Raw genomic sequence first — 24,541 nt, forward strand, 5'->3', positions numbered from 1 at the left:
ACCCCTGAAGAATCACCTGCAGCAAACTGTAGCACACCCAACAGCGCCGGACCAGTCCGATTGAATCCAAAGCCGAGCTAACTACCTCCTTAGCTCTAGGGGTACGCTGCGGTGGCATCAAACACGAAACTGCAACCTCGATTCTCTCTCTCAATGACAACGTGCCACCACTTGTCGGCCACGATGCTTGTACTATACTGACACACGACTTTAAAATACGCCTTCTTAGGCGCTTCTCGCTTTGCCTTTGCATCGATGTCCTTTTCTCATTGTATTTCCATAGACTTGCCGTGCTAGATTTGCAGCATCATCACTCACTTGAGCGTCGCAACCCAACCTCGAGAGCCATTTGGTCTGGACCCCTAACCCGGAGCCTGCTGGCTGACAGGTCCCCCTCAAGATCCTGCCCTGACCAGGTGGTGAGGGATCTCTTTGGTTCTTGCCGCGAGATCAACGCCGCTTTTCTGTCTCCGGGCTCGGGGCAATAAGAAAGATGGACGGTCCCATCCGGAGCTGTCCGTTCTGCGGCTTTCGAGCGGTGGAATATGCAATGCTGCTCGTGAGTATATGATCTCACGAGCATTAGTCCTGTGGACAAGGTTTATTCTGACAAAGGCTTTTAGCATGTGGAAGAAACTCACTCGGAAGGCTCCTCGCCTTTTGTTGTGAGAGACGCTGCAGTTGCCAAGACTGAGCCAATTAGTGGAGCTGAGGACGACAAGGTCGACCAGCATGCCGACGCCGACCAGGAGGAAGGAGAGTACACGGAGTGTCCGGTCGAGGGCTGCGGCGAGATTCTACTAACCAAGGAGGTCGAGGACCACCTGGAACTCCATGCCGGAGAAGTACAAGGAGGCGATTCCGGCCCCGATTCGACATCGGACAGCGCCGCAGAAGCCGGCTCTCTGGCTGCCAAATCCCGTCACCAGAGCGGCGGCGCCGGGGACGACTCGGGCCATCGCCGAGAGAGGGAAGAGAAGAGGCGACACCGCCACCACCGAGACAAATCTTCCAAGTCCAGTCGGCAGTCGAGCACCATCCAGGCATGGCGCAAGCTCCTGGCCATGCCGCAGGCCAAGAGCCCTTCGCCCGCGCCAGCTAGCGACGCAAAGGCCTCCGGTGCTGCGGGAGACTCTGCCGCTGGGAGCGCGGCCGATGCCTCGGCGGCGAACGCTGTCCCCAAGAGGAAGAGGCTCGGTAAGGCCGAGCTGGGCAAGTACGCGCACGAGAAGCGGATGCCCGACTGGCTCGTCGAGCACCTCAAGAAGGGGTTCGGCATCCGGCAGGAGGGCGTCCTGCCGGTGCTGGAGCAGCTGCTCGAGCAGAGCCCGTCCAACTCGTACGCCTACCTGTGCCACCCTTGCGTGCAGCACGTGTCGAAGCTCAAGAAGGAGGGCGGCTTCTGCGGGTACCGCAACATCCAGATGATGGTGTCCTACATCGTCGGCTCGCAGTTCCTCGGCTTCGAGCACTTCCCCGAGGGCAAGCTGCCGACCATCTTCCGGATCCAGGACCTCATCGAGGAGGCGTGGGACAAGGGCATCAACGCCCAGGGGCGCGTCGAGACGGGCGGCGTGAAAGGAACGCGCAAGTACATCGGCACGCCCGAGGCCCAGGCTGTCTTTTGCTCACTCGATGTCCCGTACGTTTCTCTCTCTCTCTCGGCGGGCGTATCTAAGTCGTACAATTACTGACAGTGATCTTTCTCTAGGTGTGAGGCCCAAGGCTACAGGAACAAGGAGCCCGGTAGGTCAGAAGAGCGGCTTTTACAGGAGATTGAGCGGTACTTTGAGTCCGGCGTGCTCGATCCTACGTACAAGGTCCGAGCCACAATGCTTCCTCCAATCTATTTTCAGCACGCAGGTATGCAATCCAGCATGAGTCTTTCTTTGTCTGGTACGCGACGAACTAACCGCTAGTGGCAGGCCATTCGATGACCATTGTTGGATTCGAAAAACTCAAGAACGGGCTCGGTAACCTGCTCGTCTTTGACCCCATGTTCCACGATGCCCCCGGAATCACCAGGCTTGTGGGCAGGTACTTTGAGCACGCTTCTCCCGACGTGATGCTCAAGCCCTACCGGCGAGGACACAAATACCTGGGCAAGTATCACGAGTTCGAGGTCCTGCGCCTCCACCTGCCCGAGATACCGTCACTGGGGCCGCAGGCCGGAGGAGACGCAGCGGATGCATCCAGCAAGGACTAGAGGTTCTGCTTTGGCTGCCGCATCATCGCCCGGTTCTCACACAGGTGGGGGAGGAGACATCAGTGCGCAGAGTCCAAGACGGAGCAAGGGGAGAAGCGGCCAGAGCAGCGGCAGTTGATGAGCATTCATCACCCCCCATTCATGTGGTGGGCGACTCAGGAGAGCCTGTCGGTGGACTCGTGGCATTATTGACGAATTTATGATCTTCTATACCCCCCCACAGACTATCTTTTTTTTCTCTCTCCCTCTCTATACTCTCTCTCTCTATAGGACTTTTTTGTTTGACTTCTTGTTACATCATTGGTAGCATACCCTCAAGCGGAGGCCGTCTGCTTAGCGAACCACGTCTGGAGCTCTTCTAGCGCCCTGAAGCGATGCGAGATCTTGTTCTTCTCTACCTTGTCCATCTCTGCGTAGCTGTGATTTGTGAATGCGTGTGTCAGGTAATTGTTCTCCTGTGTACGACCCAATCGGGTGAGGATGGGTGGGTGGGCGACAAGCCGCATGCAACTTACGTCTTGCCTTCATACTCGAAGATGGGGTCCCAGCCTTGTTCGTGTGGTCCACCAGAGTCAGCAAAACGCCATCACATCTCGTCATGCTGTTTTTCAAAGCAATATGGGAGATTTCTTCAAGGGTTTGCAAGTCGGGTGACCAAAAAACACACGTACCGAAGTCCGGGGGACCTCGTGCCGGCACGATCTTGCCCTCGGTGACGCCGCGGAACAGGAGCGGCTCCTGTCCGGCGCCGGCCGAGTAGGCGAACGTGCAGACGGCCTTGGCCGACTTGTCCGGGTAGGCGGCGAGGAGGTTGTTCAGGCCTTCGTGGCCGATGGAGCCCAGGAACCACTTGCTATATTTCGCGGGAAGAGGGCGCAAAAAGCGAATAACGCATTAATGATACAATGTTTTTCTTTCCCGAAACGTCCTCGGGGCTTTTTTCTTTGCTCTGCGAGAGAGAGAGAGAGAGAGAGAGAGAGAGACTTACATGTAAGGACCCGGCAGGCCGTTGAGCGCGTCGAAGCACAGGCATGTGTCCTCGACGAGGACGGGGCCTTGGACCTGGAAGTGCCGGTCGAATTGACGCCGTCCGTGTGAGTTGATACGACTACAAAAGACCAAGACAGCCCCCCTCCTCCCGTCCACTCTTATTTCAGTTCTTTCAGCTTACCTGCTCGGCTGCCCGCCTGCACTTGTCGAGCGTCACCTCGTCGAGAGTGCCCTGGACCTCGACCAGGTCGATGGCCTGGCTGCGGACCTCGATGCCGGCGGGCTCGAGGATGGCCTTGACCTCGGCGAGCTTGTTCTTGTTGCCCGTGATGAAGTTGACGACGGGCTTGGACATTTTTTTTCTTCTTCTGGTATAAAACGGTGTGTGTGTGTGTATGTACTTGGAAAGAAGAAGAAGAAGGAGAAGAAGAATGGTTATTTGGTATGTTCAATGAGTAAGTAAGGACTTGGAATTAACACCGGCATTTTTGGATCGCGGGCGCAAGTCGTCGCTTTGCCCCGCTTAGCGTATCTCCAGTATTCCGAGTCGCGATAGCCACGAAAAGCAGAGTATTGGATAGGGACAAAAATACATCGAGTTTACAGGGACGTAGTGGCCGTTTTCACACTGAAGTTCGAGTAGCTTGTAAGTTGGAATGAAGCCTTTTACTTCTGTCTGGGTGATTTCCCGAAATACAACAAAAGCTTCAAGAGCAGAGCTCCATGCCCATGTCATGTATCAAAATCAAAATTCCTTTTTGAAAGAGTCCACAAAGCTCCCGCCCGCATGTCTTTTCCCGTGTAGTCTTTTCGTTCCGTAGACTCCAAGAACCAGGGTACCATCTTCTCATGACGCCTGGTTGTCCTCCTTCCACTGCCTCAGCCACGCCTCGATCCGGTCCACGTTGCTCTCCATCTCGTCCGACGTGTTGCTGGTCAGCTCGACCACAATCTCCTCGTCGTACGACTCCCGCGCCTCCTGCAGCAGCACCTCCATGATCTCCGAGTCGATGTTCTCCTGCATCTTCTTTTCCGGGTATTTCCTTTCCCCCCCACCAGTTCTCGTCAGCACACGATCTCCATTTCCCCTCTCCGCCCCCTTCGAACAGCGTTGGAACAGAAGGGAAGACAAATGTAAGAAAGGAAAAAAAGATGGGTTTGTTCGTGGCATATCAAAGACATCATGAAGGAGGCAAGAAACTCACCTCTCCGCAAGCCGGTCGTAGAGCGTCTCCGAGTCAACCCTCAAGACGACGACCAGGTCGATCCAGCTCCTGGGGAACAGATCGCAAGCGTGCCAGTCAATGATGCACCCGCCCTCCTTGGCATCGTCCTCTATCGCGTCCAGGAGCTGCGTAAAAGATTTGCGGTTTTAGTATCGCTCGCTCTTCTCTCTTCCCTTTTCCAGCATGTCGTCGGGGGACAACAAACCTTGTCCTCGTCCACGATCCAGCTCTGGTACTCGTCGTCGTAGCCCTCGTGGCACCCCTTGTCCTTGACGACCTGGTTGACGGAGAGGTGGCGCAGCCCCGTCCTCTGCGCCAGCGCCTCGCAGTGCGTCGTCTTGCCCACGCCCGGCGTGCCCGTGACGATGATGTTGGGTAGTTTCCTGGACATGCTCGCTGTGCCACTCGTGGTAACGTTTTCCCTCTGGCGCCCCTCGTAGAAAATAGACGCCCGAACGATGCGGTCCTTGCCGTTCTTGTTCGTTCCCAAGATTCCTCCCAGTGGTGGTTGCGCTTCTCAAGATGGGATACTCGATATGTGAGACCCGGGAGGCTCGATAAGAGACTAAAAGAAATCGAAATGAGGAAAAGCGGAACAAGGTATCAGGGAGAATACAAATTCCGTTTACTAGGCTCCCGAGATCCTCTTGTTGTATAAGATGCTGTGAATCGACTTTCTTTTTTCTCGTTTCCTATGTTCGTGTTAGTGAGACTGAGGGGACCGGAAAAAGTAGTCCAAAAAACTTCGAGGCCGCCCTCTCTAACCGGCATGCATCACGTGCCCCACTGAAAAAGCATTGTTGATGAGGCCCTCTACAACAAGAAGGCAGATTGATACGTACTACAGACTACAACCGAGGAGCAAGTTGAAGAATTTCTCGGTGAATGAATCTCTCATCCACGGATATCATCTCGAATTGTTCAATCCGTAGCGGTGGCACACTCAGAGACATACACTTACGCACACAAGTGCATAAAGATTTCATGAGGAATCTAGATCATCATAAAAAAAAGAGAAGTCAACAAAAGCTCCGTTGAAAATCCTCCTTTATCGAGGGTTGGTAAAGTAGGTAACCTGAACAAGTCTTGCTCTCGTATATGTACCCGCCCTCATAGTACAATCGTCCACATACACACATACACACCGGGGGAAATGTACACAGTCCACCATCTCTTTCACTCTCAGTCAGTACCACTCTCTCTTTCTATTCTCTAAGCAGCGTCTCCAGACGCTGGCCCTCGCTCCGTCGTCTCTTTGCCACCCTGGCTATTGTGGCAAGGAACCTCATCGCCGGTACTCTGGCCGTCGTCTTTCCTCCTCCAGGCAGAGAGCAAGAAGGAAGTCGGCGATGCCACTGTGGGAGGCCCTACGGATCTCGGTCTGAGCCCAGGAGGTCGGCTAGCCCACTAAGCGCTGGCCTCGACAGCCTGGGCAGACTCCATGCCCTCGGGGGCCTCCTCGACATCACCCAGGTCGTCGTTGCCGTCGTAGCTCGACATGTCAAACTTCTCTTGCTGAGCGATGGCCTGAGCCGAGACAATCTCGGCCAGACGCTTCAATCGAGGAGTTTGGAGCCCTGATTTTCCCCATGTTAGTCAGCCTGATCCTTGAATATCGGATGTCGTCTTAGGCAGTCAAATGTACTTACAAGACGGTGTGTAAGTTTCAAGAGCCGTGATTTGTCTTGGCTCGGCGATCTCGTATGGCCCACTGTCGTCCATATCGACAGCTTGCAAAAGGAGCACATCGCTCTTCTCGGTGACCCTCGAGGCGACGGCCTTCATGATCTCGCCGTTGATGGGCTGCTCGTAGTCGGCAACCAGGTACTGGTTCAGAAGCTTCTGAATCTGGTTGGGGGAGAGCCTACACAGAAATGTCAGCATGGTGCGCTTGGACGGGGACAGACTAGAAACGTGACTACTTACATCCAGCAGATATCCTGAATGATCTCGATATCATTCAGGGTCGCCTTCTTGAGCTGCAGTAGCTTGGTTGCTTGCTAGATGGGTTGTTAGCATGCGCGTCTATGGTGGAAATACACCTCATCCAGCTACTACTCACCATAAGATGCTCGAGCTGGAGCGTGCCCTCGGGCATATCGTGGCTCTTGCACCACTCCTCAATACGGGTGATGTTGTAGTTGATCTGGAGACCTCGCTTCCACGAGAGGAAGTTGCGGCGCATCAACAAATCATTAAAGGCCGTCACGCCGACAAGCTTGAGCAGCTCGGTGACCGTCTGGTTGATGATCGAGTCCTCCAGGTAGTACGCCTTCATGGCGCGGAACACGCTGTTGAGCAGGCTCAGCAGGTTGTCCATGCTGTAGGCCGGGGCCGAATTGGACTGCAGGAGCTTGCCGAGGAACCGGTTGTTCTCGTTAGTAACGAAACCGGGCAGGGACTGCGACTCAATAATGGCCGGGATGATCATCTTCTGGAGCTTCTTCTTGAGCACCTTCATCCAGGTGTGGTAGATGTTAAACTCCAGACTCTCGAGATCATGCTTAACAATCTCCAGGAGCCGATCGTACTCGTAGTTGTCGGTCTTCTGCGCCTCATACCAGTCCTCAGCAAGGAAAACAAACGAGAGCATCTCGTGGACATTGGAGAGCCAGAAAGCACCGGGGTTGATGGCATCGTCGCCATCGTGTTGCATGACCTCCTGCTGGATCGACTGCATGACATTGGCGAGGAAGCGCTCCGACTCCTTGACGAAGCCGTTGTTCCACATCTCCGAGGTGACGAGGTTGATAAGGTAGGAGGGGAAGAGAACCTCCTTGTCCGAAGGAGGAGGGTTGGTAGCGGGAGAGGGTATCTTAAGGTTGCGGATGAGGCCCAGAGTGACCTCCTCGTTCAAGCCATCCTCATCAGCAAGGAGCGACTCGAGCTCGAGCTCAATGTTGTCAACACCAGGGACGAATGCAGGAACACCACCAATGTTCTGGCGACCAGTGACGGGAGCCATAGAAACAGGCCTGGGGTTGTAGGCAATGCTGTAGCGGTCCATTTCGCGGGGTTCTGCGCCGGCGCTCCTCCTCTTAGGCTTCTTCGACGAGACGAGGTTGATGAGACCGCCGCCAATGGGACCGGTGGCGCCGTTCGTACCATTGACCATCTCGCCATTGACGGGCGCAGATCGCTTCGCAAGTTCGAGAGCGTCCTGGAGCTCGAGGATCTGCTGGCGCAGAGAGTTCTTCTCGGTTTCGGAGCGAGTGACCTCTTGCTTGGCAGCCTCCAGTTCGCCGACGCTGGCGCGGAGCGACTCCTTGAGTTCTTGCTCCTCCTGCTGCATTCGCTTGACGTTCAGCGCCGACTCCTCGAAGTTGTGCTGGAGCTTCTTCATCTCGTCCTCCATCTGCGAGAGGCGGGCGGCCGCGATACCGGCTTGGTTCGCCTCAGACTGCAGCTCCTTGTTCCGAACCTCGAGGGCGTTGTGCCTGGTCTTCCATGACTTGATCTGGCCCTCGTAGTTCTCGACTTGGCTCTTGAGCTCCTTGTTCTGAGTCTTCATGGTGCCCAGGGACTGCGTAAGCTCGACAACCTTGTTCTCAAGCTTGTATGAAATCTGCTTGAGGTCGCGAGCTTCCTCGCGAACCTTCTTGTACGAGCGGCGGGCCCGCTTACCACGCCACAAGCTCTGAATGAGGGTGACCTTCTTGCGGTATTGCCTCCACGACCGAAGCTGGCGCCTAGACCGCCACACTCTTTGGATGAGTAGAGCGGCATTGCCGACGCGGGTCTCCATAATCTCCTTTCTCCGCAGATAACCCTTGATGGCAGCCTGGGCCAGGACCAGATCGGCCCTGATGCGCAGGAACTGCTTCCTTTGCTTCTGACCGCGCCAGACTCGCTGGATAGTCGTGGCCGCCTTGACAGTGCGCAACTCCTGAGCCCGTTTCCTGGCCAGGTGACCTCTGGTCATAGCCTGGCAAGCAACAATCGACTCGCGAGCCTGCAGATACCTGCGGCGGTAGAACTTGGCTCGCAGGTTCTTCTGGATCATGATGGCGCACTCGTTGAGCCTGTTGGTGCGCAGGTTCTCGAGGAAGGCGAGCATACCGGCCCGGAAGAAGATCTTCGTCAGACCCAGCTGATACTTGTCCAGACCCTTGCCGGTGCTAGCACCAAGGGCCTTGGTAAGGATAGCATCTGCCATCTGCCGGATCTCCGCAGTCCACTGGGTAGAGGGGACAAGCATGTAGTAGCGGAGCGCAAACTCCTCATATGTCCACCTGGTAGGGTAACCAGCACAACTGATCCGCACAGTCTCGAGGACACCACAAGCTCTCAGCTGGCTGAGAACCATGGGCCCCTCGAACTTCCAGGCCTCCTTGGCCTCGTTGGGCTTGATGCAACGAATGTAGTGCACATCAGTGTTGTTAATGGTGTTCATCAGCTCGATCAGGGACGAGCGGAAGATGCCACCCAGCGTAGGCTTTCGGTTGACTGCGACACCAATCTTTCGGCCAGCAGCAGGTTTCACAGCGGTAGACGCAGAAGCAAGGTCCTTCTCGCGGACGGCTGACGCTGCCTCGAGGACCTGACCGAGGAACTTGTTGCTGGAAGCTCGGAGAACAGCCATGTGCTCGTCCGGCACAGTATCTCTGTTCTTCTCAATGAAGCCTTCCGATTCATAGGTGACGTCGATGGCATAATGGCACACCGTGAAAGCGGACTTGCCAAACCTTGGTTTCTTGTAGAACTGGTGCTTATCAGCAGCGTAGTTGTGATGCAGCTTGGTCACAAATTGCTCGTCAGAGCCCATAGGCAGCCTTGACTCTTCGTCCAAGAGGGAGAGGATACCCAGCTTCCCTTCGATGAGGTCGATACAGGGTTGATTGTCGGAGAAGTCGATGAAAGTCCAGTCGATCTTTTCCTTCAGATACTCTTCCTGCTCGAGCTTGAAGACATGCTGGTTGAACTCTTGCTGCAGCTTTTCGTTGGCATAGTTGATACAGAACTGTTCGAATGAGTTCTTGGCAAAGTGCTCGAAACCGTAGATATCCAAAACACCAATGAACGAGCTGACACGGTTGATGACTTCCTCCGTCGCCAAGCTGCGGTTGATGATGTCAACGAGCCAGTCGAACAGACTCGAGTAGATGAACTTGGCGACGGAATCTCTGACGACAATGGCCTGTGCCTGGGTCAAGTTGGAGGTGATCTTTTCGCCCCTGGTAACGAGCTGTTTCTTGACAATCCACTTTGCGAATTCGGCAGCATTGATGCCCAGGATCTCGCAAGCCTTCTCCAAGGACGGCTCCGTAGGCGCAAGAACACTGTCTGTCCTCGAGGCACCGATCTTGACGTTGCCAAGGTGTAGCAGACCGGCGAGCAGCTTGAAGATCTCATCTTGCGCACTATCCTCCACGCCGATTGTCTTCAGAGATGCCTTTGTGGCTAGGAACTCTGCCTTGTCGTCGACTCCATCGATCGTCGGAGTGTTGCCCTGGTTAAGGTACTCGAACTGCTCGATCGGGAGGATGTTGAGTTCTTGTCGCTGCTTCTCTGTGAGGCCGGCCACCATCTGGTAGAAGATGTGGTAGTTGCGCTCCTTGAGGGGCTGGAAGACAAGCCTGGATCGCTCGAGAAGGTAGGTCCTGATCTTGGCGCCAATGATGTTGGTCTGCTTGTCGAACATGATCTCGATGTACTTGCCGAATCGGGACGAGTTGTCATTGCGAGTTGTCTTTGCGTTTCCGAAGGCCTCCATGATAGGGTTGGTCGCCAGAATCTGCTTTTCCGTCTCGCTCATGGCCTCGGCGCCCTTCTTTGACCGATCGCCGGGGTGGTCGGGGGATTCTCTCGTAGCAAAATACCGCATGATGTACTTAGCACTGACGGTCTTTCCAGCACCAGACTCTCCCGACACCACGATCGTTTGGTTCTTTGCATCTCGAAGCATGTCCATGAAGGCCTCCTCGGCAATAGCGAACAGATGAGGGGCTTGCGTCGCCCGCTGCTTGCCAGCATAGACCTGCACCATACCGGGGACGTATAGGGAGTCGACGCGAGCGAAGGGGTTGGTTGCTATCAGCACGATGCCGGAGTATGTGTAGATTTCCTTCTGGGCATATCGAAGACGAATAGCTTGCAAGACTGTTGGACGCGGAGATCTCGTTAGCACGCTGCAGTCAGAGCTCGCGCCTCGCATCGGGGGAGTCAATCATACCAGCTGGCTCGTTTAGATGCGACAGGTTGGTCAAGTCGTCGCTCGCTTCGAGCATGGTCGGGTTCATCAACGGAGGTAATGAGGCATCGTTGCCGCTCTGCAGGGCATCTGCCGAGACCTCGACAGTTTTTGACTGTCTTCTTTGTCAGAATCCATGCCCACAGGGGGGGAACACCTTGGGCCAGGGGAAAGGCGGGCGTCAAGAACGTACCTCTCCATTCTCGAGCTTGAACTCGAGGATCACCTTTGATCCCTCGATGCTCTTCTTGACCACCTCTGAAGCGACCCAGCCCTCGGCCGTGTCGGGCTGCCACGCCCGGGTGCCGACATCATATGTTTCTGCCATTGAGAGACAGTTCCCGCGACGGGATTGGAGTCTTCGGACGCGGTAGGCTTGGCGTGGATGATGCCGTTAAACAAGCGGAGACCTTTGTTTCTCGTCAAGAGATTCGGATACACGAGGAATTGGCAAAGGGTGAGAGGGAGAAACCCAGCAGACTACCGGTAGCAAGTTTGGAATGGGATCTCAAGAAAAGAAGACATTCATAAAAGCATTAAAAGAAGAGGCTCTACGAGAAAACAAAAGAGTGTAAAGGAGATCGCAGCCAGACTAGTGTCGAAACCGAAGTCGGTGCAAGAGGATCGGAGGGGGGCGACTTGCTCTCTTCAAGATGGCAGAAGAATCTCGAGACGTGACGCGAGAGGTTGCCCGTCGTCGTCGTTGGATCGTGTTGGTGAAGGAGAGGTGTACGGTAAGCTTAGTCTACCTAAGTGGCTGTTCTGGCTTTTAGGGGGTTTGCAGATGGCTTGCGAAAAAAAATCCGGGCCCTGGTCCCTGATAGGGGAGGTTGATAGGGGGCGGATTGGAAGGGATGGATTAGATGCAGTGGGCTTGCATCAGCGCCTGCTGGTGTCCCGTGCTTGTAGCTGCTTCGAGTGACCAGGGGTGCATATGGAATTCGATGGGATGCATGTAGTGCTGGCTGGCTGGCTGGCTCAGATGGCTGACTATGGTACAGCACACACATATGCGCGCGCACACACACACACATACACACACTCTCTCTCTTATTCATGCAGACTTTAATTCGTTCCCTTTTCCCACGAGCCTCTCAGACATTGACCGCGTTGAATCAGAGAAGGGGGGGGGAGCATTCGTGGCGCAATTCAAGCACTCAAAGAAACATACATGCACCGCCGCAGGATGGGCCTACAATACAAGTACAGTGCGCCAAAAGGTGCGACGAAACAAGCATAATAACCCAATTACTTCGCACCTGCTAGGCCCGACCTGGTCGCGTTTCTTCCACACCGCACACAAACCTCCAAGTCTCAGGGGGGAGAGAGGGGCCAGTTCACGCGGAGGATGGAGCTAGCAAGTCAAGACTGGTACCAACGGTACCTACCGCTCTACCGCTCTTCCGCCCGCCAGCCTTCTCGGGAGTGGCCTCGATCCCCTGTTCCAGAGACCGCGCGCTCTCGAGCTGGGGCTGTATCCACTAAGATCAGGTACCGCTGCTCGCTCCCGTTTCATCATCGAGGGCCGGTCCCCCTCCAGCAGTTGGAGCCCTGCACTTTATTGTTCAAGTACGTACCCTACCTACTCAAATTATGCCTTCTCGAAAACCGTTGAGGCCCGGGGATGCACTGTGACAAGCTGTTGGCACCCGCGGAGATTGACCTCGTGGTTCATTCATTAGCTACCTAGGTAGGTACGTCTACCATTGAACCATGCCTCCCTCCCTTTTCAGGCGTACTTGTACAAGTACAAAACAGATGGCGTGCGTCAATGCGAAGTCCCCGTCTTCCTCGGCACTGATCACAGTTCAAATCACTTCACATCACCGCATGTCGATCCACATACCGGAAACTCCTTGTCATATTGGGGCGAAATAACCATACAAGAGGCATGATACCATCTTGGGGTCTTCCAGCAGCTTCGATAGAACAAGCTCGTTGCTGTCATACGAGGCACAGGAGGAATCGGCCTTGTGAACCGCACCGGGATTGTCTACAAGTACAAGTAAAGCATGCATACCACCAGGCTTTTCTCAAGCGCGTGTTTTGTCCGCGGGCAGAACGCGCTTCGCGAATTGTGACCATCCCCCAAGAGATCGAACCGGGGATTTTCGCCTGATGTGACAACATTCCTTGGCTACCCGCAGGACAGCTCGAAACGAAACTTCGCTCCTGTCGAAGGTCAGGCATGCATCCGAGCGAGACTCTCCAGCTCTTTGATACTTCAAGAGCCCGCGGAGCAGTCAATCGTCGTCTTGAAATCGCCCTTGTATTTTTTCCTTTCGTCTTTCCTGCCAAGAAGTTCTATGCATAGAGAAGAAACCAAACGCTTCATCTTAAATAAATCAAGATGGGGCTGGACCCCTTGTTGAACCATTTCCCGCCAGCCGTTTTGTAGCTCCACCTGAAAAGGGAAGGTAGATAAGCCTCATTTTTAACATATGACTCGATTTCCCCCTCGTCGTTCTATCCTCGATCATGTTGAAGCCTTCCAGCTAAGAAAAGAGCCGTGTTTGATCAACCTGAATTCCGACAGGCAGTTGATAGCCTCATCACTCATTGATGTAGTCGAATGTCGTCGCGGTTATGCACCCTTACTCCAAGATCACCCAGCACCCTACTCTAGTACAGCACCCTCGTCATGATGCGGGCTACATATAAGGTCAGTACGCGAGCTCGACAGAATTTACCAGAATGGGCACTCACAGCTCAAAGACTCGAGGCTGTCCGAGATCTCCTTCAGGTCGCCGTCCTTGACGTCGCTGATGTCAGCCATCAGGTAGGCCACATCGCCCCTGCTGTCACTAATCTGCTTGTCGACGTTGTGGTTGCCAAGGACCTCGTTGACCTTGCGCAGGACACCGGGCACGTTCCTGTGGATGTAGATGACGCGGGCGTGCATGGGGTCGTCCAGGCTCCACGCGCGCATGTTGACCTCGGGCATGTTGACGCTGCCCAGGGTGACGCCGTAGTTGATGTACCGGACGAGGGCGTCAGCAACTGGAAGCCATCTCCCCATTAGCAAAAAAAAACTCTTTTTTTACATGATACTATACATCACAAATCAGTTTTTTCTTTGCTGACATACCTTCGACACCAATAGCCCGCTGGGCCTCCTCGGTGCTACCACCGATATGAGGGGTCAGGATGATGTTGCTCAGGCTGCGGAGGTCCTCGCCCCAGGAGTTCAGGGTGCCGTCAAAGTAGTCGCCGTTGGCCGCCGGCTCGTGCGGGTAGACGTCGAGGGCCGCGCCGGCGATCTTGCCGCTGCGCATGCCGTTGATGAGGGCCGGGATGTCGACGACGGTGCCGCGGCTGGCGTTGATCAGGTAGGCGCCGTTCTTCATCTGCTGGATCTCCTTGGCGCCGATCATGTTCTTGGTCTCCGGGGTCGCCGGCACGTGCAGCGTGACAAAGTCGGACTCGTTGAGCAGCTCCTCGAGGCTGGCCACCTGCTGCGCCTTGCCCATGGCCATCAGGGTGACGATGTCGTAGTAGATGACCGACATGCCCATGGCCTCGGCCAGGACGGACAGCTGCGAGCCGATGTGGCCGTACCCGACGATGCCCAGCGTCTTGCCGCGGATCTCCCAGCACTTGGCGCTGACCTTGTTCCAGGTGCCGCGGTGCATCTCGTTGGAGCGGTCGCCGAGCTGCCGGGCGAGCGTGATGATCTCGGCGATGACCAGCTCGGCCACGCTGCGCGAGTTGGCAAAGGGGGAGTTGAAGACGGCGATGCCGTGCTTGGCGGCATACTCCAGGTCGACCTGGTTCGTGCCAATGCAGAAGCAGCCAATGACGAGGAGGTTCTTGGCCTCGCGAAGGACCTTCTCCGTCAGCTTGGTCTTGGAGCGGATGCCGATGACGTGAACGTCGCGGATCTTCTCAATCAGCTGGTCCTCGGGCAGCGAGGTCTTGAGGAACTCGACCTGGTAGCCCTGGCCCTTGAGGATGTCCTGGCCGCTCTTGTTGACATTCTCAAGCAGCAGGATCTTGATGTCGGTCGTGTTGAAGGGCTTTAGCGGCTTGGTGTTGAGCTTTGCAGAGATGCCGTCAGGGCCGATGCCGAAGCTGGACGGGGGTGAGTGGAAGGTGGCCGTGGGCGAGGCGGAGACGCTCAAGCTCTGGTGAGCTGCCCTGGAAGGGATCTGGATGTTTTGTGCTTGAGCCATGCTGTGTGAGTCTGCTTTATTACCCCTCGATGAAGAGTTTACGGTGTGTGTGTGAGAGACTAAGCGAGAACCCGTGTTTCCTTGATTCTAAAGAAGCCAGAACAGGGCTTTTGGTCCCAATGAGCTGGCTATTTAATCTTCAGTGAAATTGATATGATGAGTCAAGCAAAAGTTCACCGTTGCTCAATTGTACGATATATCGAAAGTCGCCGTGAAAAAAAGTAACGCTTACATAGAAAGTTGTTAACTGTAGTGGGGCAATTCCCGTCTATGGCGTGCTGTTTGTGTGGTGCGTGGCACGGCCGGGGGAGGGAGTACGAAAAGTAAAGGCAAAGTCTGCACTTCATGCACTATCATTCTGCCTGGCCTGAATCACTGTGAGTTGGTAGGACTCAAGGTAATGAGTGGTCTAGTCTTTAGCCGTCCTCGACCAGGCGGTCCCTAGATCGGTGGCATTTGGTGGGGGTTTGAGTCATTCAATTTTCAGGGACCAGATCCCACCAAAGCCCGGCCAGCCTTAGTCCTCGCCCGGCTGCCGGCTTTCGGAGGACCGCTTGCCGCCTTTTTAGGTGCAAGGCTCGATGATGTGATTGAAATCAGGAGAAATTTTCCTTTTTACCGTGCAGGACAAGCCACGACAAGTGTTGACCCTCCACCGGGATGCCTGATATGGCAAATGTGTTCTGTTCCACTTGACTGTTCTGCCCATGACCATGAGCGGGATGTTCGGCCCCGTTCCCATCAAGTCCGATTGATACATTACCTAGGTAGGTACCAACTCACTCTAGCAAACATGAGTTCGATGACCAAGAATGAAGCAAGCATGCCAGAGCGCATGAACCCAGGGATGCGTCATGACAGCTCCAAGAGCCAGTTCGAGTGTGTTGGCCAGGCATCTAGGTCCTAACCTATCTTCTCGAGGACAACACGCACGCGCCTGCATGCTTACATATGACATATCCACAACTCGTGTCAACTGGAGGCTCAACAATCTGCCTGCAGGATCTAGTGAGAAAGGAGTCGTGTTGTATGCAGTCATGCATGCTACCTAATAACTTTGTAAACGCAGGAGAACCCCTAGTCGCAGCAACCCTTTTTTGACCCCTCCTCCTGGAAACCCAGCGTCATCATCCGCAGCCACAACATTCTTTTGAGATTGCTTGTCTGTGAACCCCCTTTTTTGATGTCGAGTGTTGAAAACATGAAACGGTAAATGGAACCAAACGTATGGCATTGCCAGATCCCTCCCTTCTTTTCTCTCTCTTTTTCCTCGTCCAAAACATACATGCAGTCCGAGCTCGCAGGACAAGGACTACCTAAACGCAGCAGAAGCACCCGTTCGTAGTGTGTGACCAGAGTTTTGCGGTATTACGGTCTATCGAGGATAAAAAATTCCATGCTGTAGTAGTGCGATAAAAACCCAATCAAAGACCCCCAAATTGACTATGCAGCATAAAGAATTATGGTGTCGAGCCGCACCACCGTCCGATGCAGCGTCGAGAGCTCCCTATCGAGGGGATCTTCCGCGTAGACCAAGTGGTCGGATTCAAGAAGGACACGAGACGCTTAGCTCTGCTTGCACTCGGCAGCCTCCTGTTTCGGCTTGGTTCCGTCATCCTAGAGATGTGTTAGCCACATGGCTTCGAGTTTAAAGCATATTGTGCAGGTTGAAATCCAAGTCAACTTACGTCGTCCTCCTCCGACTCCTCCTCATCATCGTGATCCTCGCTCAGGTCATCGTCCTCGTCATCATCCTCATCAAAGTCGTCCTCAAGATCCTCCTCGTCGATCTCCTCGAAGGCAAGAGCCTCACCGGTGAACCAGTCAATAGCTCGGGGGATGAGCTTCTCCTTGATGTCCTCGCCGAGCTGGTAGTCTAGCTCGAGGCGGTCCTCAATGTCAGAGGCCGCGTCCTCCTCGTCGTCCTCCGCAGGAGGCTTGGGCGGGGAGAAGAAGTTGAAGAAGGACTCGGTGGGGACGGTCTTCTTGACAATGCGAGTCTGCTTGGTGTCTGGAGAGGAAACGTATTAGTGAAAACTTGTCATTTGACCATGTCATTTGAACACTGGACCTACTCTTGTTGCGCTGCTTCTTCTGCTCGACGCGAACCGTGAGGTCCTTGTCGGCCTTCCAGTTGATCTTGTCACCCTCGGCGTGGTCATAGATGAAGTCACCACCGTAGCCAGACTCGTTCTGGTAGAAGTAAGTCTTGGAGATGGTCTTGTTGGTGAAGAACTCGTTCTCGGAGAACTCAAAGATGAGGCGGAAACCGGGCTTGTCGAGGTACTCCATGCGGACGTCGGTCAGGTGCTTGAGCGCACCCTCATCGCGGTCAGTAATCATCTCGGCAAGAGAGATCTGGTTCTTCATGGCGGACAGCCAGAACTCGGGGATACCACGGACGGCAGCAGCCTCGGCGGACTCGGCGGGCTTCTCCTCCTTCTCCTCGGGCTCCTCGTCATCCTCCTCGCCAGCGGCAACCTCGTCCTCTGTCGGTTCGTTGGCGCCATTGACAATAGCAGAGCGCTTCTCGTAGAGCGGGGTGAACTTGGCGAAGTACTTCTTCTCGAGCTGAAGGACCTCCTCCTGGAACTCGGCCTCGAGCTTGGAGTGCTCCTTCTGGATACCCTTCAGGCCAGCGACACGACGCTTGACCTGGGTGGGAAGGGACTCGATGTAACCAGACGACCGGCCAACTAGGGTGCCGAGTCTGCCCTGGATCATCTGAACAAGCTTGGGGTTCTGAGCAAAGATGGAGGCGGCCGCCGCACGGTCCAGGTCCTCTGAGCAAAACACTGCTGTTAGTACTCACCGACACACATAGAGAGGAGATAAAGAAAAGAAACAGCGGGAATCGAAATACATACCCTCCTTGATGCTGTCAAAGCCAGGCTGTTGTGCGTGGGATGAGATCGGGGCATTGGTGGCCGGGGTGTTCTGGGGGGTCCTGCGTTGGGAAGCTGTGGTTAGTCGCCTTATCAGCCCGTTGGGGAAGTAAATGACGGTGAAACTTACGGGGCGACAGGGAGATCCGGCCGCTTGTTCCTGATGGGTTCAGCCATGGCGAAGGATGTGATGGGGGTATCAAGAGGGCGATGGTCGATCGAAGGGGAGATGGTGGATGGAAAAGGGCGAAGAAAGCAGGACGCGTGAGAAGGCAGAAGAGCAATCCCGGTGCGTTTTGTCAGAGGAGGAGATGGAAGTTTGGTGGTTGTGGCCGGAGAGTCTAGGTCAGAGTGGCGGGGTTGAAATGATAGTAAATTTTTGCTTGGTTGAAAAAATGCGACTTGTTGGGCGGCACACGGGTGGATTGGTCGGTAGCTGCCCCCGCACACGTACATACAAAGTTGACTTTCCGGGTTCCATCCATCCATCCCCTTCACGTTTTTTTTTATCGAATCGTCGCAGCAGGCCCAGCTTTTGGCCCAGCCTGGAATGGTTCTAGCCTCCCTTGGGATCCAAGCCTACGGAGCATGTACTTTCAGGTTTACGGAGTACGTGTTTACCTAACCTACCAGACCTTGTGTGTCCAGTTTCGTTCAGGACCACCAACCTGGCCTCTCGGACCGCCAATAGCAGGCCTCAGTCGAGCCCATCACCACCATATCCGTCCGTCTCCCGGCACTGCCTGTATGATCCGTCCCAGACCTCCTCCTCTACAGTCTGGTCCGAGGCACTCGTTGCAAGCAGGTCTGGAACCGTACAAGTATCTCTACTCTAATTGAAGCCTCGCCCGGGCAACTCAAATGAATAATGAATGTACTTATACTCGAGTCAAGTCCCTAGTATGGCTAATCTCTTTCTCCTGCAGTATGTAGGTAGGTACTTTGCACAGGCTTCTGATCACAACGCAGCACAACACAGGTTGTCCTGTCCCAAAACGTTGAAGTGCGCCTTATCTCTCTCTCTCTCGCCCTCAATAACTGCACAAGGCGGGCCTCAGGCAGTGTGAACTAGACTGCATGGCGGGTCGCATTTATTTTTCCTACCAGGTCCAGGCCCGTTCATGCATTTTTGATCGCTTCCGTCGAGCCGACCGGTGAGCAAGAACGCTTGTTGAAAAGCGATCACAATGCATCGCTTGCCAGCACATGGTTGCAAGCGACACGACTCGTGTGTTTGCCTGTATCCAAGTTCTTCGGGTTTACACCGGTGGTTTACGCGTTTGTGACTGTCGCCACTTATTCGCCCACACTGGAACACTCCTCTCTGACTGGACTGACTGCACGGGCGCTAATCAAATGGTGTAAGTGTGTCGAGATACCTGTCTCCTCTCCCCGACACAACATGCAGGAGTGGATGGGAAAGCGTCGAAGGCTTCCGTCACTAACATTGTCGTGCATTTTTCCTGTCAAGTCTAGACAAGTCCCAAGCGGCTTGAAGGTAGAGGCTCTCCTTTTCCCTTGCATTCCATACTTAGTCAAGCAAGGAACGAGCAAGCTTGAGAAAGAGCCTACATGTAACATGCTATCGAATCACTGTGTTTCGCTTTGAGGCCGATACACCCATCTGGACAAATCCGATGCTGGGAATCAGTCTGGTCTTCAGTCAGGTCTGGTCGTAAGGCTCCTGGGTATTCCATGCAATACAAAACACCTGACCTTGACATGGGCACACTGGCACTGCTTCAAAGCCATTAGATGTCGACTTGGAATACTCACAGTCACTGCCAGAAGTTAGGCAGTATCGCAAGGAACCTTGGACTGTGCAAGTGCAGTAAGGGCGCCGCCCTTCGGTTTTGGTGAGCTCCAGCGGGTGAGATCAAATCAATTGATTCAGGTGGTCCACATGCCGGCGGCGCTTGACCGCTAATGGCAGTCCCCGCCACGTTCAGCGCCCACGCATGGACGTCATCCGAGCAGGAACGAACCATTCTGAAAGCTTGACTGCAGATCCTCCATCCAACCAGAGTGCAAATCTGACAGCCCCAGATTGTCCAAGCTGCTGCCCACAGCTCACAGCTTACAGCACGCGCCTGGTTACTGACTCCCCTTTCCAAGGACGTGATAGAGTGAAGTTCCAATCGAAAAGCGCAAGCCAATTGCATTTCACTCACATGCCGCCGGTCAATGTGCACAGAGCTCGACCTCGACCTTGCTAGCCAGAGCAGACATGGAGGACGACGGCGACTCCTCCGTTGGGGACGCCCGCCGGGGCGCCAACGGCCATGCGTCCCTCTACCGACTTGACTCAAATCAGAGTCGGTCTAGTGTGTTTGAGGATGTTGAGATGGCGCATGACGAGGTTGGTTTCCGGATTTCCCATGCCGGGACTGTTCTTGCATGCTTGGGCCGCTGACCACGTCCTCTTTCACTTCCGCAGCTATACTCGGGGCCCATGGCCGAGAGTCTCCCGACCAGCGTGTCTGCTTTCTCCCACCGTCGTGCCCGCGCAGACTCGACTGCCAGCTTCACCTTCTACCAGGACGAGGAAGAAGAATCAGGGCCATTTCTCCAAGTAGATAGTGCCAATCTTGAGGACCTCGACGAGATCCCGTTTGTCGAAGATTTCGAGGACGAGGAGGACTCATCCGACCAGCAACGTGCGGCTTCGGATAACGACTACGTCCTGCACCGGCGGTCCTCGACCCAATCCAGAGGCTCTGTGCACAGCAGGCTGCTGCGTAGGGATAGTACTATGACTGAGGCGAGTGGCTACGGCACCGGTCGCTCCAGCCAGAAGATCTACATGGTCAACGAGGATCTCTACATCGTTATCGCTGGGTTCCGCACCAGCCAGATCGGCCTGGCTGCATACATAGCCATATGTCTGGTCACCCTGGGTATAGGCTGGCTCGTGTTTCGGTGGGTGCCCCGTTGGCATATCAAAATCATCGGACGGCCATCTGCCCTTGGAGAAAGCACCTGGGCCGTGGTCGAGAATCAATGGGGAGAGATGTCCATCCTCGACATCGACGCGAAGCCGTACGGCCGTCCCCTTTCCTCCGTTTTTGGCCCACCGGGGAAGGAGGCTAGGTACATCCCTGACGAAGACCAGGATCCTATCCTCAACGAACTGCGCACTCTCAGTTACCGCTACGTGCGCTTCTATTTCCACCCTCTTCGAGACAAGTTTCTGCTCTGCAACGGCTGGAAAGACCCGGCGTGGGTCGACGTGCGCGAACTCCGCGCAGGCATGGACAGCGAGGAGAAAAGCCATCGTGATCTCGTATTTGGGCCTAATCTTATCGATATTGAAGACAAGTCCGTCTTTCGCCTTCTCGTCGATGAGGTTTTCCATCCATTTTACGTCTTTCAGATCGCTAGTCTAATACTCTGGTCCATGGATGAGTATTATTACTATGCTATCGCCATCTTCTTGATGTCGGTAGGAAGTATAGTCGCGACACTCATCGAGACCCGATCGACTATGAAACGACTCCGCGAGATCTCGCGATTCGAGTGCGACGTACGAGTACTTCGAAATGGCTTCTGGCGTTACATTGCATCGGGTGACCTTGTACCTGGTGATGTCTACGAGATCAGCGACCCCAGTCTTACGCAGTTTCCGAGCGATAGCCTTTTGCTAAGCGGTGACTGCATCGTCAATGAAAGCATGCTGACAGGCGAATCGGTTCCGGTGTCCAAAGTGCCAGCCACAGACGAGACCCTCCGCCATCTTGATCTTGCGGCGGCCTCAATCTCACCCGAGACGGCAAGACACTTCTTGTTTTGCGGCACAAAGATCATTCGAGCTCGGCGACCCCAGGATGACCGCGATGAAGAGGCCGTGGCTCTGGCCATGGTGGTCCGGACCGGATTCAACACCACGAAGGGCGCTCTTGTTCGTTCAATGTTGTTCCCCAAACCGTCTGGGTTCAAGTTCTACCGGGATTCTTTTCGCTACATCTCAATCATGGCTTGTGTTGCCGTGCTGGGTTTCATCGCGTCCTTCGTCAACTTTATCCGACTCAAGCTTGCCTGGCATTTGATCATTGTTCGCGCCCTTGATCTGATCACAATCGTCGTTCCCCCTGCACTTCCAGCCACTCTGACCATTGGTATAAATTTTGCCCTCACTCGTCTCCGATCGAAGCAGATCTTCTGCATCAGCCCTCAGCGAGTCAATGTCGGTGGCAAACTGGACATTATGTGTTTCGACAAAACAGGCACCCTGACCGAGGAAGGACTGGATATACTTGGCGTGAGAGTGGTCTCAAAGGCGACAAACAAGTTTAGCGACGTTGTGACTGAGCCTGCGGCAATGGTCCCTGCCCGGGATCCTCATAATTCCGGACAACCTCTAGAAACAGCGCAACGGGCTGCCTTGTACACAATGGCGACCTGTCATTCTCTGCGATCAGTGGATGACTCACTGGTCGGCGACCCTCTAGATCTCAAAATGTTTGAATTCACCGGCTGGTCTTTCGAAGAAGGCAAACAGAGTGCCGGGGACCAGAACGATGAAGAGCAAGGAGGTCTGTCGCCTTCTATTGCCAGGCCGCCCCCAGCCATGGTCTACGATCTAGACAGCAGATCTCAGAGTGCTTCTGAACAGCCCTTTGAACTTGGTGTTGTCAAGTCCTTCGAGTTTGTCTCGCAACTCCGCCGCGCAAGCGTCATTGTTCGCGTCTTCGGAGAACAAAGTGGAGATATCTACGTCAAGGGAGCTCCCGAGTGCATGCGTGAGATCTGCAAGCCAGAGAGCTTCCCCTCGGACTACGAAGAGCTCCTGTCATATTATACCCACAAGGGATATCGAGTGATCGGTTGCGCCACCAAACATGTCAAGAAGCTGAGCTGGGTCAAGGCCCAGAAGATGAAGCGACACGAAGCGGAGTCTGGACTGGACTTTGTTGGTTTCATCATCTTTGAGAACAAGCTGAAGCCAACTACCACGGCGGTGATTGATGAGCTCTTGCGGTCCAATATTGGATGCGTGATGGTCACTGGCGACAACATTTTGACAGCCATCAGTGTTGCCCGCGAGTGCAACATGATCAACAAAACAGCCCATTGTTTTGTTCCTCATTTCGTAGAAGGTCAGTACTTACCATCGATGTCCCAGGTCGCGGGCTAATATTCTTGTCCTTCCAAGGAGACGCGAGAAATCCCAATTCGCGGTTGCAGTGGGAGAGTATCGATGACAATATCTATAAACTAGACGAGAACACGCTTATGGTAAGCACATGTTGAAGTAGTTCGCATGGTGCATCACTGATGGACTGTTGCAGCCTTTGCCGCCCCCTGTCAATGGCGATGCTTCGTTGCCGTACGACATCTCGAATTTGAGAAACTATTCCATTGCAGTCAGCGGGGATGTTTTCCGATGGGTTGTAGACTTTGCGAAGCCGGAGCTATTACAGCGTGTAAGTCTCGGTCCTCGAGAGACTAGGTCGCACCAATGCTGATCATTCCAGATGCTTGTTTGCGGCAAGGTCTTCGCCCGTATGTCTCCTGACGAGAAACACGAACTGGTCGAGAAGCTCCAGAGCATTGACTACTGCTGCGGCTTCTGCGGCGATGGAGCCAACGACTGTGGTGCGCTCAAAGCTGCGGACGTGGGTATCTCGCTATCTGAGGCAGAGGCTTCAGTAGCGGCACCCTTCACCTCGCGGGTCTTTGATATCCGCTGTGTGCCGCAGGTCATTAGGTGCGTCAAGACCATTAACTTCGGTCTCCTGTCATCGGCTAACGCTTCAACAGGGAGGGACGCGCAGCTCTTGTCACCAGCTTCAGCTGTTTCAAGTACATGAGCCTGTACTCCGCTATTCAATTTACCTCCGTCAGCTTCTTGTACGCATCCGCGTCGAACTTGGGAGACTTTCAGGCGAGTACTCTGCTGTATCAGGCCCGACGGTGGTTGAGCTACTAGCTGACAGCGAGTACAGTTCCTCTTCATCGACCTGGCGTTGATCCTGCCCATTGCCGTGTTCAGTATGTCAAAAGAGGTACTTTGCTGTATCGTCTCAGGCTAACCCTGTCTAGTGAGCTGGTCGGGACCCTTCCCTGAGTTGTGTCGAAAGAGGCCAACCGCGAACCTCGTCTCCCGCAAGGTCTTGACTCCGCTGCTTGGCCAGATGTGCATCTGCATTGCGATACAGACGATTGCCTTCATTTTGGTTCGGAGACAGCCTTGGTAAGAGACCATTATCTTCGCAGTGCGGTGATCCGAATCCGAATCTAATTGATTAACCTCTCTTCCAGGTACATCCCCCCTATCATCAAGCACCAGAAGACCAACATTAAGAACTCGGACAATACGGCCCTCTTCCTGACGTCTTGTTTCGAATACATCTTTGCAGGAGTTGTGCTTAATGCCGGTCCACCGTTTCGACAGGGCGTTTGGAAGAATCTGCCCTTTGTTGCAACCATTGCGGTCGCGGTACTGATAACACTCTACATGATCCTTGGGCCAGCGCATTGGGTCAAGAAGTTGATGCAGCTGACCAAGATCAGCTGGAGTTTCAAGGGGACCATCATCGGTCTGGGTGTGATATTCCTTGTTGTTGCTTGGGTGGCAGAGCACTACCTATTCCCGAAGCTGGCGAGGCTGATCGGGCAGGTCAAGGAGGCAATCACGCAAAAATCAAAGAAGAGAAAGGAGTACAAGCTCATTCAGGAGAGAATGAGGACCTAGCTGATGGGAATCAAGATCCGAATGTATCAAAACACACAAGGAAACAATAACACAGTATCTACATCACTTTTGACAGGGCCTGTCGGTATCAAGCGGTGTCGTGTTTCCCAGTTCCCGGATTGCTCGCAATAGACCTCTCACCCAGACTCGTGAACACCGAAGACGAAGAGGAGACTGT

At 54.3% G+C, this 24,541-nt stretch overlaps 7 protein-coding genes across 7 annotated transcripts; 2 read left to right on the forward strand and 5 right to left on the reverse strand.

Moving 5' to 3' along the window:
* Positions 1-493: 493 nt before the first annotated feature.
* On the forward strand, positions 494-2,206 carry E0L32_004703 (uncharacterized protein; the record flags this gene model as incomplete). Its single annotated transcript, XM_031139143.1, has 4 exons — positions 494-559; positions 624-1,642; positions 1,712-1,863; positions 1,920-2,206. 4 exons carry the CDS (start codon positions 494-496, stop codon positions 2,204-2,206), a joined length of 1,524 nt encoding a protein of 507 aa, XP_030996856.1.
* A 314-nt stretch (positions 2,207-2,520) lies between these two features.
* E0L32_004704 (uncharacterized protein) lies at positions 2,521-3,551 on the reverse strand (the record flags this gene model as incomplete). Its single annotated transcript, XM_031139144.1, has 5 exons — positions 2,521-2,623; positions 2,722-2,755; positions 2,878-3,059; positions 3,195-3,268; positions 3,378-3,551. 5 exons carry the CDS (start codon positions 3,549-3,551, stop codon positions 2,521-2,523), a joined length of 567 nt encoding a protein of 188 aa, XP_030996857.1.
* Positions 3,552-4,043: 492 nt separating this feature from the next.
* E0L32_004705 (uncharacterized protein) lies at positions 4,044-4,813 on the reverse strand (the record flags this gene model as incomplete). Its single annotated transcript, XM_031139145.1, has 3 exons — positions 4,044-4,239; positions 4,402-4,547; positions 4,628-4,813. The coding sequence occupies 3 exons, from the start codon at positions 4,811-4,813 to the stop codon at positions 4,044-4,046; spliced, it is 528 nt and encodes a 175-aa protein (XP_030996858.1).
* A 1,016-nt stretch (positions 4,814-5,829) lies between these two features.
* E0L32_004706 (uncharacterized protein) lies at positions 5,830-10,940 on the reverse strand (the record flags this gene model as incomplete). The annotated part of the gene is made up of 6 exons (XM_031139146.1): positions 5,830-5,999; positions 6,072-6,286; positions 6,349-6,422; positions 6,485-10,521; positions 10,595-10,727; positions 10,806-10,940. 6 exons carry the CDS (start codon positions 10,938-10,940, stop codon positions 5,830-5,832), a joined length of 4,764 nt encoding a protein of 1,587 aa, XP_030996859.1.
* Positions 10,941-13,234: 2,294 nt separating this feature from the next.
* Positions 13,235-14,784, reverse strand: E0L32_004707 (uncharacterized protein; the record flags this gene model as incomplete). Its single annotated transcript, XM_031139148.1, has 3 exons — positions 13,235-13,263; positions 13,319-13,612; positions 13,701-14,784. 3 exons carry the CDS (start codon positions 14,782-14,784, stop codon positions 13,235-13,237), a joined length of 1,407 nt encoding a protein of 468 aa, XP_030996860.1.
* A 1,566-nt stretch (positions 14,785-16,350) lies between these two features.
* E0L32_004708 (uncharacterized protein) lies at positions 16,351-17,846 on the reverse strand (the record flags this gene model as incomplete). The annotated part of the gene is made up of 5 exons (XM_031139149.1): positions 16,351-16,401; positions 16,473-16,795; positions 16,860-17,567; positions 17,652-17,731; positions 17,800-17,846. The coding sequence occupies 5 exons, from the start codon at positions 17,844-17,846 to the stop codon at positions 16,351-16,353; spliced, it is 1,209 nt and encodes a 402-aa protein (XP_030996861.1).
* A 2,050-nt stretch (positions 17,847-19,896) lies between these two features.
* On the forward strand, positions 19,897-24,363 carry E0L32_004709 (uncharacterized protein; the record flags this gene model as incomplete). The annotated part of the gene is made up of 9 exons (XM_031139150.1): positions 19,897-20,028; positions 20,107-22,765; positions 22,822-22,904; positions 22,958-23,092; positions 23,144-23,376; positions 23,430-23,508; positions 23,615-23,660; positions 23,712-23,862; positions 23,931-24,363. 9 exons carry the CDS (start codon positions 19,897-19,899, stop codon positions 24,361-24,363), a joined length of 3,951 nt encoding a protein of 1,316 aa, XP_030996862.1.
* Between the last annotated feature and the right edge of the window lie 178 nt (positions 24,364-24,541).

Source organism: Thyridium curvatum (genome assembly GCF_004353045.1).
Source record: "Thyridium curvatum strain D216 chromosome Unknown NODE_23_length_467585_cov_82.455940, whole genome shotgun sequence".
NCBI classification, from domain to species: Eukaryota; Fungi; Ascomycota; class Sordariomycetes; order Thyridiales; family Thyridiaceae; genus Thyridium; species Thyridium curvatum.